General features: G+C 52.8%; 2 protein-coding genes across 2 annotated transcripts; both read right to left on the bottom strand.

The window, feature by feature from the left end:
• Positions 1 to 3,101: 3,101 nt before the first annotated feature.
• On the bottom strand, positions 3,102 to 4,950 carry LOC112909806 (melanoma-associated antigen 4-like). Its single transcript, XM_025985880.2, has 2 exons — positions 4,857 to 4,950; positions 3,102 to 4,717 (listed from the first exon to the last, which is right to left on the bottom strand). The coding sequence occupies exon 2, from the start codon at positions 4,695 to 4,697 to the stop codon at positions 3,612 to 3,614; it is 1,086 nt and encodes a 361-aa protein (XP_025841665.1). The 5' UTR covers positions 4,698 to 4,717; positions 4,857 to 4,950; the 3' UTR covers positions 3,102 to 3,611.
• A 9,110-nt stretch (positions 4,951 to 14,060) lies between these two features.
• Positions 14,061 to 14,966, bottom strand: LOC112909805 (melanoma-associated antigen 10-like). The gene has a single exon (XM_025985878.2). The coding sequence runs from the start codon at positions 14,964 to 14,966 to the stop codon at positions 14,061 to 14,063; it is 906 nt and encodes a 301-aa protein (XP_025841663.2).
• Positions 14,967 to 15,908: the final 942 nt, after the last annotated feature.

The following is a 15,908-nucleotide window of genomic DNA, read 5'->3' as shown; positions in this document are numbered from 1 at the left end:
GATAGTGATTTCTGATAAATGAAGAAACAAATAAGGCAAGCCCTACAATTGCCCCCATCTTACATCATAGAGAGAGATTGCAGACCGCAATGAATAGTGGGGGGCTGCATTATCTCCTTCTGTTGAGGAGTTGGAGCTGGGAAACTATGGAGGCCAAGGTGGCTAGAGCTTGCACAATAGCATGCTGGAGAGAGAAAAGGTGCACAAAGAAATCTCCTGAGCTCACACAGGGCTACATATAGTTCTTTATAATTCATGGTGCACTGGTTAAAGTACTCAGAATGGTTATCCTTAGTACTGAAGAATTATTGACCACAGATTAAAAACTGCTCTCATCTCCCCTAACAGACCTTAAAGCAAGATTCAGAAAAATCATACTGTTTTCAAGTAATTAACTGAGTTCCAGCTAAAACTTATAGGAATCACTTCAACAGTGTTCTTAAAGGAGATTAAGCTACACAGCTTTAATAGATTGTATTTGTTTCCTGTTGTCACTATAAAAAATTAGCAAAGTTATCATGCTTTACAATTACACAAGTTTATTCTCTTAAGATCTGTAAGTCAGAAATCCAAAATTAGTTTTTACTAAATCTTCAGAACTGGGTTTTGCCACACCTAAAACTGCTATCATTCCATGGTTTGTGGCCACATCATTGAAATGTTTCAAATTTTATTTTTGTGGTCACTGTCCTCTTCTTTTGTAAATATCCTTCTTTTTCCAGCTAAGAAGGATTCGTGTGATTACATGTAGGGCCCATGTATATGATCCAGAAAAATCTCCAAATGTCACTATCCTTAAACACATGTGCTAATTACTTTTGCCATGAATGTAATATTCAGAGATTCCAGTAATTAGTACATGGATAATGTTAAGAGGGTTATTATACAGCCTATCACATAGATTTTGATTGAGACTAGGGAATCTGGTATCAGTCAAAGGGACTGTGTGCTCTGTTGTGAGAAGAGGCGAATGGTGAAAGCAAAATGAACCAAACTCACCATTCTAATTGAGAAAATTTGACAAAATTTAAGAATAATTTTTGAAAGATGTAAGCACAGGGGAAAGATAGAGGACCGACTCAATGTTGAGAGACTACCAGGTCTGGGAAGCACCTCTTGCCCAGAGAAGAGTTTGGGTAGGTAAAGCCAGGGATTGGTGTTAGCAGAAGAGCCTGTGCAAATCTCAGAGGGTGGGAGGCAGCAGGGAATTGGAGGGAGAATAGCCAGTCCTGTGCTGAGAACAGAGAAAGGTAGGCAAGAGGATGGTGTGTGTCTTATGTGTACCTAGGTTAGGGGGGTGGGTAATGAGAATGTAGGGAAGCAAGAAAGGGGTTGGTAGTGTGCTAGTATGCAGAGGAAACGTGGTCTATCAGGAGATTCCCCAGCCCATGCATGTGCCTTCTCCTGCACTGGAGCCCACCCTTCCTCACCAGTTGAATAAGAAAAGGCGCCATCTCCACAGGATTCCCACCCACCCCGCAAACATGTGCACCTTGGCCCAGTCCTGGTGACACAGGCAGCCATCATGCCACAGCACGTGACTCCCGCCACTGCTACGCCACGACCTCAGAAGCCCCGGGAGGCCTCCTGAGCCAGGGACACTATCGTTACACAGTCGGTGCTCAACCTGATGCGACTACATGATTTGTTGTGACAACTGACTTTATCCCTGGGAGGAGTTTCTGAGGTCACATTTGCCTTGGAATTCTTTGAACTTTTTCAAGCATCTCTTGTGTGACACCTACTTCCAAATACCTCCAAATACAGGACCACGTCTAGTTTTCAAATGATTCTGTAATCTCAGCGGGGACGATTCGCTTTATGCATTTAATGGCCAGAGGCTACTACAGAGTTAGGTTCTGTGTCGGGGGAGAGAAGGTGATTCCTACCTGTTCTACACGGACCAGTGATGACTCATTAGCGGGCCAGGTCCAAGAGGTAGACAGAAGAACACGAGGGGAAAACCAGGGGAAGGCGCTGTCATTCGGGAAAGTGCTAAGTCTGGAAACATTGCCAGCACCTGGGCAGCCAGTTCCCGAAGGCCTCTGGGGCTCAGACAGAAGAACTCTAGGTTAACGAGCCCACAGACACGACCCAAATCCTGCTTGATTCTCATTGTCACCTGCCTTCCTTAGCCCGGGTCTTGGAACCTTCGCCACAGCATCCTTCCTTTTGTCACCTGAGAGACACCACGCTGTCCTCACTCCTGATGTAGGAGTCAGAAGGCTGGCCACAGGCTGGGCGGGGAGGGGACAGCATGGACTCGACATGGCTTCACACCAGGGTTCTAGTCTCTGCCTCGTCACTCACCAGCCATGTGATCCTGGGAAAAGGACCAACCCTGAGAGCCTCGGGGTTGTCACCTGGGAAGTAGGTGGTTTGGAGCCGCCCCGCCCCGTCGGACGGCAGGAATGTGTGTCGGGGATGGGAAGCACCTTGCATGGCACCTGGCATATATTGGAACCTGGATGAACGTCAGCTATGTTGAATGCTGTCCAGACCCCGGGGCCTCCCGTGCTCTCCTCTGGGATAGGTTTTGTTAGCCCGGCCAGAGTTAGAGTACCTGCAGCTCAACCTGACCTGGAACAGTTAATCGGCCAGAGAGGGTGCTTCAAATACGAAACTCAATCCATTTTCTAAATCAGGGGCTGTATGTGGGCTATAGGAGGCTATGTGTGGAACTCGGGTGCGGGGAGTTGTCCCAGCTGGATACAGCACAGAGGTGCGACAAGCCTACAGTTCGAGTCAAAGACTAACTCCCCTGCAGAGCCTGGCCCGGGAGCCGCCCCACCCCCTCATCCTTCTGCCACTTGGGGCCGGCAGGCTGGCCCAGGTCTCAGGGCACCCCTCCCCACCTCCCTGCGGGACGGCGGCTGCTACACACAGTCCCTGAAGGTGGTGTGGCCCCGGGCCCCTCGTGTCCTCACTGCTCACACACAGGGCCTTGCAGGGAGCAGAGCTCAGCCACTGTGTGGCCGTGAGGGAGCTGCCAGCAGGGCTCCCCTGGCCTCAGGAACCTTCTCTCACATTCCTGAAAAACCAAGTGAATGCACGAGCACACATCTATGTAACTTTGGAAAAAAGACACACGGCACGGGTAAGAAGCAAAAGTGAACAATGTTTATTTTCCTATTTACACCCTCCAGCACTTGCCTGCTCCACTCTTGGCCTTTCCAACAAATTCCAATGCCAATGCCCTGTGATTTCATCCACAACCCAAACAAAGAGGCAAGGTCTCCCAACTTGTTTACAGGACATGACAAAACTGTTAACTCTTGAACTGGGGAAGTACGAACGCAAAGGGGGGTGTGTCACTGACACACTGGGCTGAGGAAACCTTCTATCCCAAGGGACAAACATGGAGAGCTTCCTCAAAGAAACCAAGCTCTGGAGGTCAGGGTGTTGCAGAGCCCAGGCCCCCAGAGAGGCTCTTGGCCATGCTCTCTGCCAACCTGCCCTGGCCCTTAACTCCTGAGAACGCCCTGGACTTTCTCTTTACACACCCAACAGGACAACACCGGGTGGAAACACCCTAAGGCCTCCCTTCATGCCGGCCCCACCAAAGCTTGGAAAGGGCCTGCCCGCCTCTGGGGGCGGTGGCCCCCTCTTCCTTATCTCAGAATCTGTTCACACAGGGCCAGGGAGTAAGTAAGGTTGTTGTTACCGAGCTGGAGCACGTAGTCCATGACCTGCAACTTGCTGGTTTCCTGGAGGGCTCTGGGCCCCCACAGGAACTCCTTACGGGCAGGATTGCTGCCAGCCACCTGCCGGCACTCCAGGTAGCCTTCCTGCACCCAGACATTGGTGAGGAGGTCCCTGGGTGCCCCAAAGAGGATGTGCTCCTGGCCATCGTATACCCCCATGATCCCCATCGCCTCCCACACCTCCTCCTCGGGTGCACAGTCATCTGCCAGGACAATCAACCCCAGGACCAGCACCAGGAGGCTGGTCTTGGGCAGGCCCCCCTGACTACTCAGCGTCCCATTCCAGGTGAGGCCCAGGATGATGCTGAGGTTGTAGTAGTGCTCGCTGGGATCCACTTCTATCACGTCTAGGCCAAAGACCAGCCGCAAGCAGATGGACGCTTGGCGCAAGATGACGGGGAAGTTGTCCTGGTATTCTGGGGTAACGATCTCCAGCATCTCTGCCTTGCTGGTGGGCTGCTTGGTGCGATACTTGAGGAGCAGGAATATCACCAGGGCAGCCGTCTTCAGGTGGAAACTGCCCTGGGGCTGCTCATCTTCCTGCTGTTCAGGTGGGTTTGACCCTACCTCCTCTGGGCTGCTGGGGACAGCAGGCTGGGGCTGGCCAAGGCCACGGGATGCCCTGCCACAGGGGGACGAGTCAGCATCCTCTTCCCCTTCACTGCCACTTGAGCCCACCTCCTCTGGGCTGTTGGGGCCAGCAAACTGGGCACTGGCTTCCCTGCCCCCCTGGGAGGTGTTAGCACCCTGAGAGCTCTGGAGAGGACTTAGGGACCCCTCATTAGCAGACTCCTCCTCCTGGGTGCCGGAACACCCGCCAGACAAGGAGAAGTAAGGGGAGGAGGAAAACAGAGAGGGAGGAGTTCGGGGAGATAAAACCTCCCCCGGCTCCTCCTCCTCCTCAGCCCTGGACTGTAGGGCATCCACCACGCCCTGGGCCTCTTCTGGGTCTTCTCCCAGCCTCCAAGTCTCACTGCTCTTTCCTACGGACATGATGTCAAAATTGAGGTGACCTGAAGAGAGAGGTGGGAGGGCTTGTCAGGGGGGGCCTGGCGAAGAGACCTAGAGGTGCCAGGGCTGACAGGGGGCCATACTTGGCTCCCATGCAGAGGGCTCCCCTGACACCAGGCTTGGAGAGAGCATGAACCTCACCTGGACAAGTGGCACTGGCCTGTGCCTCCTCTGCTCTGTGTCCTGAGGGACCCCCGCCTCAGACCGAGGTCTCCGCTGCCAGTTCTTGAAGTCTCTGCAGGAGAGAAGGAGGAGGCACCTCAGGGTGCAGACTGCCAGCCCAGCCCTGGGCCCCAGTGTAGACAGGAGGGCTGGCTTGCACTCTGGGAAGTCTCCAGCAGGCCAGGTGGGGCGGTCCCCTCCTTGGCCTCTCAAGGGACTGCCCTGGCCCTGTCTCTCTCAGGCCAAAGTGTCCCTGCAAGAACACTTTGGCCCTGACACTCCACAGAAGGAAGCCAGGGGCCCAGCTGTGGCCACACCTGCCAAAGTCTCCAGGACTCGTCCTGGATCATGCACAAGGGATGGGCCAGCTCTGGCTTCCATCTGGGCTGGGATGGGGGGCCTCTTGCTCTTCACCTGGACCCCAAACAAGGCCTGGGAAGACTCCACAGCTGGCCCTGAAGCACCCGCCTGGTTCCTTGCAAGGCCCCCTGCCATGACCCACCACCAGCTAAAACCCAGAGAAATCAGTCGGCCCACCTGACCCGCCTCTCTCTATGGCCCACACATGGTCCCTAGGGATCCTGCTGAGTAAGGCATCCCCTCATTTCTCACCTCGACCCCCAGCAGGGCTGGGACCAGGGCCAGGGCAGGGCACCCGCCTTCTCTGCTGACCTGAATCCAGACCCTCAGGCCCAGGCCCTCCCCTCCATGAGTCCAGGGATCTGAAGAGGAGGGGCTCTGTGGGACAGGCCGCACCCAGGTTCCCTTCCCAGGGCTGTCAGGGAAGGGCACCTGGATTTCAGGGCCATCCCCTCCTGGGCCTGATGGCTGTCTTGGGGGCCACTCACTCTTTCAATGTGGGGTGGGCAGGGTTCCTCAACACAGAGTCTTGGCAGGCCCCGGGACTCCTGGGCATCAATCCCCCAGGTGGGCCTCCTCCCACACTCTGACTGGGACCTCTCCCAGTGGGGTCCTCAGCTCCTTGAGAACTGGGAAAAGAGCAGGAGGAGGTACCCTGTTATGTCCTGTGTCCCCATCCTGTCCTGTGTGCCCGGCCAGGCAGGTCACAGCTGCAAACCCCCACCCCTCCCAAGTCCTCCAGCAAGATCAGGAAGGGCAGGCCTGTTGCCCGGCCTCTGTGTCCTGGGGGTTCATGCCCTCAGGCTCCCGAGAGTGTCCTCAGCATTATCCTGCCAGGGCCTGCTCTTCCTCCAGGCCCCCAGCCTCCCATAGAGGACACGTGCCCGTCACACCAAGACTTCACCCTCCCCAGGTCAACCCACCTTCCTGCCACCTACCCGCCCAAGGGACAAGTGAGAATGCCACTGAGGGCCAGTGCTCTCTCATCTTCCGTGGGCTGACCACAGGGCAAGGCCTCACTCCGACCCACTCTGCTGCACTGGCTTCTTTGCTCACCAGCCGGGTGGGGCGAGCCAGGTCTTCCCCAAGGTCCTCACCCTGACTCCCCGCAGGTCGTGTGCCCTCCACACACACCCTCACCCCAACCACCCCCAAGGCTCTGCTCCTTTGAAGCACAAGCCCTCAGGCCCTAACACCCAGAGGTGGACATCAGAACGGCAGCATCGGCTCATCCTGCACGGGGCCTCTGCCTCTTGCCTCTCTGGACTGCATGTGCTAGGGCCCAGGGTCCATCAGTCCTCCCTCTGGTCCTCACCTTCAATCCCACCAGGCCCCGGGCTGGCCCCCAGCCTGCTCCTTCCACCAAGCCCCCAGACTCTAGGAGACTTGGCTGCCAAGCCAGGGCATGCCCCAGGTGGTCATCGGCCCCGGGGAACCCCAGGACCCAGTCTAGTCTGCGTCCGTAGGGCTTCAATGCCCCTGTAGTCCTGGCCTTGGCCGTCAGCCACACGTGGTCCATTGCCCCTCACCCCACCTGGCAGGCAGTGCTCCAGCCCAATGGCCACAGTGTGGGAGGCCCCAACGCACCAGGCAGCTCAGGACTTGTCCATCGCCCCGCGGCCTCCCGAGGCTGAAGCAGGGGCAGGGCCGTGGTGCTGGGGGCTCCCTGGGGACCAACACCCTCAGGGAGACTCAGTCCCCCAGGGGTCCTCCCTCCACCCCTAGCAGACCCCGGGCCCCTTGGGCAGCCATCCCGAGGCCGGGCCGCTCACACCCAGGCCCTCCCCTCCGCCCGGACCCCAACGGAGGCAGGGAGTGACCGTCTTTCCATCAGAACCATGACCCAGCCAGGGGGCTTCCCAGGGCTCACAGAGGGGGCTGAGCTGGGGGGCGGGGGCAGGCTCCCTGGGCCCTTCTTCCCCACCCCTGCTGGCGGGGCTCTCTGGGCTCCTGGGCCTCTGCCGGGCTCCACTGCCTGCCGGCCCATAGGCTCCTGGACACGGACACGAGGGGCGGGCAGAGCTTCGGGGACCCGGATACGCAGGTCGGGACACGCACACAGACACGCGGCGTGGCCCCGTCCCGCACTCGGCCTGCCTCCCGGGACCGACTCTGGGCTGGGGTGGGGGTCCCCCGGGCCTCTTCCGCATCCTCCCCGGGATTCCCAGCAGCACCCAGGGCCCTCCCCTCTGCCCACGTGTCCTAGGCCCTGTTCCTGATGCCAGGTGCCCCGTGTCTCGGGAGACCCGGATGTGGAAGTCTGAGCACCCATACTCCCATGTGAGGACAAGTGCCCAATCCAAGGGAGCCTCACAGCCCTGGCGACCCTCCGACGGGGTCCCCTTTGTCCCTGTCAGGGGTCCATCACTCGCCTCCCCTTAGCCCTAGACCCTCCCTCCACCCCCCTCAGCGTCTGCTCCCGCCACACCGGGCCTCAGGCACTCGGGTACCCGATGTGCCAGGCCTGCCGCACCTGCCGCCACCATCCGGCCCCATCCCGCTCCCCCTCGGCCTTCCCGGGCTCACCGTGGGCCCTGCCCTCCGCCGGGTCCCCTCTGTCCTCCCTCGGGGTTCCTACCTTGCCTCCCCTTCGCTCCTCAGCCGTGGACTCTGAGCACCTAAGAGCCGCTCCTAACGCCAAGTCTCTCAGAGACCCGGATGCGGAATTGGGCCCTCATCACGTGTTTGATGCCCCATCATCCCCCCCCCACCTTCCGGGGACTGACCCCCCTGGAGCCTAGGGTTCCGCATCCCGCCCCTCCTCCCCGTGCTCACCGGAAATCCCTGCGGCACCTGGGTCCCCACCCCCCTCTGCCCACCGTCCAGGCCCCGCTCCTGTCGCCAAGGAACCCCAGTCTCTTAGGGACCCAGACGGGAAAGTCTGACTGGCACCTGCCCAACGGAAGATCTCCAGTCGGCCTGGGGTTGGGGGGCTCCCATCCTGGAGACCTTCTGCTGAGTCCTCTCTGTCCCCCCCAGGGTCCATCCCTCAGTCCCCTTAGCCCCTGGATCCTCCCTCCACCCCCCTCAGCGTGTGCTCCCGCCACACCAGGCCCCAGTCTCCCGGGTACCCGGATGTGCCAGGCCTGCCGCACCTGCCGCCTCCATCTGGCCCCATCCCACTCCTGTGCGGCCTTCCCGGGCTGAGGTTTCTGAAGTCCCGAGTCCCTCCATCATCCCTCCATATCCTCACCGGGAGGACCTGGGTCCACGCTCTGTCCACCTGAGGGACACCCTGCTTCTGAATCCAAGGGCGGTCAGTCTCTCGGGAAACCCGGATGTCGAAATCTGGCTGTGCTGCCCCCCTCCCCGCGGTTCCCCCTCCCAGCCCAGGGGCCATGCAGGCCTGACATCGCTGATGGCCTTCTGCTGGGGTTCCCTCTGTCCTCCCTCCGGGTTCATCCCTTGCTTTCCCTCCCGATACCCGCCAGGGCCCTCACCTCTCCTGCCTGAACATATGCTCCTGCCACCAGGCCCACAGGCTCTCTGGCACCTGGATGCACAAGTCACACTTGACCTTGTCCCCATGCGGCCCTGGGGTCTTTTGGGCTGACGCTGGGGCCTGACCCCTGTGAGGTCCCCTCTGTCCTCCCTGCATCATGGACATTTTCCACTTAGGTAAAGGGCGTTAGGACGGATTCATGGAAAGCTACCTCCTGGACCCGAAGTTGTCCTTGCTCTGTTTTTCATGAGTACTTTTAGTTACTGCAGAGCTTCCAGCTGCCTGAGGCAAGGTTAGAGGAAGTAAATATTGAATTCTGGTGGACCTATGCTCAGCCTTAAGGATGTCAGGAGCAGAGTATTAAAAAGTAATCCAAAATGATAAAAAAAAAAGTGACCCAAAATGGCATATATATGCCTGTACTTAACCAGAAATCCACGTATCAGAGGAATTTTTCCATGTTTCCTTAAAAATTGCATGCATACATACATACATATACATATGCATATGTGAATCAAGTCGCTGTAGGGTCATTCACTGACACAGAATGCGGAGCGTGCCCCCTGCCTGGGCCTTCCACCTTCATGGATAAAACTCACAGTTCTCCAACTGCTCACATACCCGAGAATTCCAAGGGAAACTAATATTGAGGGTATCACCATGGACGTCTCTTCCCAGGTCCAAACACCATCTTGGAGGTGGGGATGCTCTCGACAGGATGGTCCACGGTGCTTCCTTCCTAGGAAACATGGTCTATCAGGAGATTCTCCAGCCCATGCACGCGACTTCTCTTGCACTGGAGCCCACCCTTCCTCACCAGTTGAATAAGAAAAGGCGCCATTAGACGAGATCGGGCATGTTCAGGGTGGTATGGCTGTAAACATTATATGGTCTCATTCATTTGGGGAATATAAATAATAGTGAAAGGGAATAGAAGGGAAAGGAGAAGAAATGGGTAGGAAATATCAGAAAGGGAGACAGAACATGAAGACTCCTAACTCTGGGAAACGAAGTAGGGGTGGTGGAAGGAGAGGACGGCAGGGGGTGGGGTGAATGGGTGACGGGCACTGGGGGGGCACTTGACAGGATGAGCACTGGATGTTATTCTGTATGTTGGCAAATTGAACACCAATAAAAAATAAATTTATTATTAAAAAAAAAAAGAAAAGGCGCCATCTCCACAGGATTCCCACCCACCCCGCAAACATGTGCACCTTGGCCCAGTCCTGGTGACACAGGCCAGCCATCCTGCCACAGCACATGACTCCCGCCCCTGCTACACCAGGACCTCAGAAGCCCCGGGAGGCCTCTTGAGCCAGGGACACTATCGTTACACAGTCGGTGCTCAACCTGATGCGACTACATGATTTGTTGTGACAACTGACTTTATCCCTGGGAGGAGTTTCTGAGGTCACATTTGCCTTGGAATTCTTTGAACTTTTTCAAGCATCTCTTGTGTGACACCTACTTCCAAATACCTCCAAATACAGGACCACGTCTAGTTTTCAAATGATTCTGTAATCTCAGCGGGGACAATTCGCTTTATGCATTTAATGGCCAGAGGCTACTACAGAGTTAGGTTCTGTGTCAGGGGAGAGAAGGTGATTCCTACCTGTTCTACGCGGACCAGTGATGACTCATTAGCGGGCCAGGTCCAAGAGGTAGACAGAAGAACACGAGGCGAAAACCAGGGGAAGGCGCTGTCATTCGGGAAAGTGCTAAGTCTGGAAACATTGCCAGCACCTGGGCAGCCAGTTCCCGAAGGCCTCTGGGGCTCAGACAGAAGAACTCTAGGTTAACGAGCCCACAGACACGACCCAAATCCTGTTTGATTCTCATTGTCACCTGCCTTCCTTAGCCCGGGTCTCGGAACCTTCGCCACAGCATCCTTCCTTTTGTCACCTGAGAGACACCACGCTGTCCTCACTCCTGATGTAGGAGTCAGAAGGCTGGCCACAGGCTGGGCGGGGAGGGGACAGCATGGACTCGACATGGCTTCACACCAGGGTTCTAGTCTCTGCCTCGTCACTCACCAGCCATGTGATCCTGGGAAAAGGACCAACCCTGAGAGCCTCGGGGTTGTCACCTGGGAAGTAGGTGGTTTGGAGCCGCCCCGCCCTGTCGGAAGGCAGGAATGTGTGTTGGGGACAGGAAGCACCTTGCATGGCGCCTGGCATACATTGGAACCTGGATGAACGGCAGCTATGTTCAATGCTGTCCTGACCCTGGGGCCTCCCGCGCTCTCCTCTGGGATAGGTTTTGTTAGCCCGGCCAGAGTTAGAGTACCTGCAGCTCAACCTGACCTGGACCAGCTAATCGGCCAGAGAGGGTGCTTCAAATACGAAACTCAATCCATTTTTTAAATCAGGGGCTGTATGTGGGCTATAGGAGGCTATGTGTGGAACTCGGGTGCGGGGAGTTGTCCCAGCTGGATACAGCACAGAGGTGCGACAAGCCTACAGTTCGAGTCAAAGACCGACTCCTTCCCTCCCTCCCGGCTGCTCTTGCACCCAAACACTGCTTTCCTTCAATTCTCCCCACCCAAACCTCAACTTTGCTGACTTACAGCTGTCCCAATGGCACTGGAGAGAACCAAATTAAAATGTCTTTTTGATGCCGTGGGTTCTGACTTTCCGTGGTCTGGAACAAGAGTTAGTCGAGAGTCTTCGGGGCTCCTTCAAAGGAATATAGGATTGTATTTCCCCAGAAATCCTTGCACATGATGCATATAAAACACCTAGTTCAGCAATGCCTGGGTGGCTCAGCGGTAGAGCATCTGCCTTTCTTCCAGGTTGTGAACCCGGAGTCCTGGGATCGAGTCCCGGATCAGGCTCCCTGCATGGAGCCTGCTTCTCCCTCTGCCTGTGTCTCTACATCTCTCTCTCTCTGTGTCTCTCGTGAAGAAATAAACAAAATCTTAAAAAAAAAAAACCACCTAGTCTGTGCATTGTGTTCCACTGCACCAGGACAAGAGTGCAGTGCTTCCTATCTACGTCAGTTAGAGATTCTTTTCTGGTTTAACCACTAATCATAAAGAAAGAATCAAACACCCTGCTAAGTTGAGTTTTCTATTCCTGGCTCCTCTTTCAATCCTAAGACACAACATGTGTGAATCTGGCTGCTGGCTCCCCTCAACTTCACTATAATTAACTCCTACAAAAGGAATCACAGTTTTGCACAATTCCAAACTTCCCAGGCTTGAGACATCTACATTTGATTATTACCTGTACACCCCCCTTTCTCATCCCTTCTTTTATTTCTTACTAAGGAGTTAGAAATTATCTCACTATTGTCCTGATATGTTTGCTGCTCCTAGACTTTATAATTGTATGGAATGTGGCGGGGGGGGGGTGTCTTGTGTATGCTAGCATCCTCACCCTTTACACTAGGCCTTCTAAACAGTCAGTGCCTAATTAATGAATGGGGAATAAAATAACCCCGGAGCAGGGGTCTTATTTAAAGATTTAATATCTGAGACACTTTTGAATTAGTCAAGTATATCCTGGTATATATTTTTTAATTGAAGTATAGTTAACATACAATGTTATATTAGTTTCAGTTATATAATCATAGTGATTCAACAATTCTATTTTTAACTTTAAAAATTTTTTGTGGACCCTCCATACTGCTTTCCAGAGTAGAACTACCCTATGATCTAGCAACTACATACTAGGTGTTTATCAAAAGAACACAAAAATAATAATTTGAAGGGATAAACGCACCTCAATGTTTATAAGAGAATTATCTACAATAGCCAAATTATGGAAACAGCTCAAATGTCCATCAACTGATGAATGTATAAAGAACTTGTGGTGTATACACACAGACACACACACACACACATACACACACACACAATCACACAGAATATCTCAGCCATCAAAAAGAATGAAATCTTGCCATTTGCAATGACATGGGTGGAACTAGAGTGTATTATGTTAAGTAAAAAAGTCTGTTAGAGAAAGACAAATACCATATGATTTCACTCAAATGTGGAATCTAAGAAACAAAAATTGATAAAAGGAAAAAAGGAGAGAAAGGCAAACCAAGAAATAGACTCTTAACTTTGGAGAACTAAAGGTTTTTGGAGGGGAGGTGGGTAGGGGAATGGGTGAAATGAGTGATGGGGATTAAGGTGTCCACTTGTCCTGTTGAGCATCAGTGTTGTATAAAAGTGTTGAATCACTAAATTGTACACCTGAAATTACATTGTATGTTAACTGGAATTTAAGTAAAAACATTTAAAAACCCAATCCTATACATTATTCCATGTTCAAAATGATAAATACTGCTTTTAATTTTATAGAATGATACACTCCAAGGGAGAACAGAAAGCAATAATTAACTAAATTTTACTTTTTCTATTTCTTTTTTTTACAGGGGGAAGGGCAGGGGGAGAAGGAGAGAGAGAATCTCAAGCAGACTCCGTGCCCAGCACATGAGCCTGACACAGGGTTTGATCTCACAACCCTGAGATCATGATCTGAGCCAAAATCAGGAGTCCAACACTTAACCAACTGAACCATCCAGGTGCCCCATTTGTTTCTCTATTTCTTGACTCCATCTGTTTTATTGCTGACTTCTTTCACATTTTTAAGGAAACTTCTTTTCCAATGCTATGTTATCTTGTTTCACATCTCAAAGTGAGATGGAAGGTTTCCTAATTTGTTTTACAAAATAGCAAAACACAGAAAATCTTCAAATCAGCAAGGGAAAAACAACTTGTTATGAGGAACTCCCATAACACTATCAACTGATTTTTCAGCAAAAACTTTGCAGGGCAGATGAGAGTGGCACAATATACCCAAAGTGTTGAAAGAAAAAAGAAACCTTCCAACCAAGATACTCTTCCCAGCAAAGTCATGGCTCAGAATTGAAGGAAAGATAAATGGTTTTCCAGACAAGCACAAGCTCAAGATGTTCATCACCACTGAACTGGCCAGAAATGTTATAGGGATTTCCTTAAGAAAGCACACTAATTAGTAACAAGAAAACATATGAAAGTATAAATCTCACCAGTAAAATTAAATATATAGTAAAGGTAGTGGATTAATTGCTTATAAAGCTAGTATGAAAGTTAAAGACAAAAGAAATAAATATAAGTATAAAACACACAAGATACTTATTAAATGGAGTAAGTAGCAATATATTTGTGACTAATGTCATTTATAAACTTAGTACTTGATGTTAATTATATCTTCCATTAATAGGAGCAACATTTGAAAAATACCAAAAGGAGGAAATTCCAAATCATTCTTATGGAACAAGCACACAAAGATGTTATACACCCAACCCACTACCACCACCACCAAACCCAATTCTGCCTCTTTACCACTTATACCAGTGACTGCTTTCTTCAAACACAAAATGAAATAACTGCCTCAGACTTCCCTTGGAGCAAGAGAAGCTGCTGGATATGGCCCTAAAACTGACCCTGGTCCTGGCCCTCCCACTACATCCCTGGCTGCAACCCTGGCTTGGGATCGCACTTCCTCATCTCTCAAGGCTTCCTCATACCAGACAGGAAAGGCACTGGGGATGGTATCATTGACCTTGGCCAAAAACTCTAAGATTTTCATCTTGCTGGTTTCGGCATGGGCCCTGGAACCCCACAGGAACTTGTAGCAGGCAGGGTTGCTGCCCGCCACCCGCCGGTACTCCAGGTAGCCTTCCTGCACCCAGATTTTGGTGAGGAGCTCCCTGGGCTCCCCATAGAGGAAGTGCTCCTGACCATCATACACCCCCATGACTCCCAGCACTTCCCAGACATCCTCCTCAGGGGCACAGTTGCCACCCATATATATCACACCAAGGATATTTATCAAGAGGCCAGTCTTGGGCACATTCTGCTCACCGTTCGGCATCTCATCGCAGGTGAGGCCCAGGGCAGTAACTAAGACATAGGCATGATCACTGGAATCCACTTCCCTCACATCAACACCAAAGAACAATTGCATGCACTCAAAAGCTTGGCTGAAGATCACAGGGAAGAGCTCCTGGTAATCTTGGCTGACAGTTTTCAGCATTTCTGCCTGTGTGGTCAGCTCGTTTGTTCTATACTTGAGAAGCAGGAATGCCACCAGGTCAGCTACCTTATCATCTATGGCATCTTCAAGTAAGAGCACAGTTTCTGGCAGGGCCTGCAAAGTGTTTGGCCCCTCCTCTTCTTGGCTTCTGGAGCCCTGATCTGATCTGATTGATGGAGTGACTTCCATGGCAGTGGAGGAGCAGGCTCTCTGAGGACTCTGGAGAAGACCTGGTGATCCAGAAGCAGCAGAAATCTTCATAGTGCCTGGGATCAGAAAGTAACAGAAGGAAGAGGAAGAGGAGGAATAGGAAGAGGAGGATGAGAAGGAAGAAGAGAAAGAGAAAGGGGAGGAATAGGAGGAGAAGAAGGAGGTTGCATTCTCCTTAGTTTCAGGAACCTGTGTCCCCAAAAGACCCTGTGTCACACTTTGGGACTAAAGGTGCTCTTCAAGCATGTGACACCAACACTTTGGAGTGGGAATCATGATTACTGTTGGCAAGAGTATGCACAGGAGGGGGGTGATGGGACCTATGGGCTTGCGGGAGAGAGGGAGCATGAGGGGTCTCAGCTGAGAAACACATCCTTGGTGACTCTAACAAAGGCATCTCAGGAGTCTCCTCTTTAGGGGTGCTCTAGAGTCTCAGAGGGGTCTCTCCTCTTGGGAGGCCTGTCCCCTGAGAACCTGAAGAAAGAAGTGAGCCAGTTCCTCAGGGTGCAGCCAGCAGGGTCTGAGGTTCTGGGACTGACAATGAGCTTGGGTGGGCTTGGGTGCTGTAGGGTCCCCTCTGTTCTGGGATGGGAAAACCCCTGGCTCCACATTAGAGCATCATCTCACCTTGACTCCTGGCATTGCCCAGTCCTCCTCAGCTTTTTGACCTGAGAATGCATGTCTTACACTGAGGCCAAGGCCCTATTACCCAATTCCTGGATCCCCTGTAAAAGGGAGGGAAAGGGCATGTGAAAGTGCAGACTGCGAGCACAGCCCTACACCCCAAGTGCTGACAGGAGGGCTGGGCCAGACTCTGTGAGGTCCCCAAAAATTCAGTCTGGATAGTCCCCTCCATGCTCATTCAGGAGACTCACCTTTCCCCTGACAGGATGTGAACCCCTTCCTTCTGCCAGCCTGAGACAAAACTCTCAGAACAAGACCTCTGACACTGAACAAAAGGAAGTGAGGGGAAGCCACATCTAGACATACCTG

Source organism: Vulpes vulpes, chromosome X, assembly GCF_048418805.1.
Source record: "Vulpes vulpes isolate BD-2025 chromosome X, VulVul3, whole genome shotgun sequence".
NCBI classification, from domain to species: Eukaryota; Metazoa; Chordata; class Mammalia; order Carnivora; family Canidae; genus Vulpes; species Vulpes vulpes.
The sequence above is the reverse complement of the archived record's forward strand: the minus strand, read 5'-3'. Positions and strand labels throughout refer to the sequence as shown.

Bases quoted from the DNA above. Each gene is read 5' to 3' on its own strand.
- LOC112909806 (XM_025985880.2), bottom strand. From the start codon at position 4,697: ATGTCCGTAGGAAAGAGCAGTGAGACTTGGAGGCTGGGAGAAGACCCA.
- LOC112909805 (XM_025985878.2), bottom strand. From the start codon at position 14,966: ATGAAGATTTCTGCTGCTTCTGGATCACCAGGTCTTCTCCAGAGTCCT.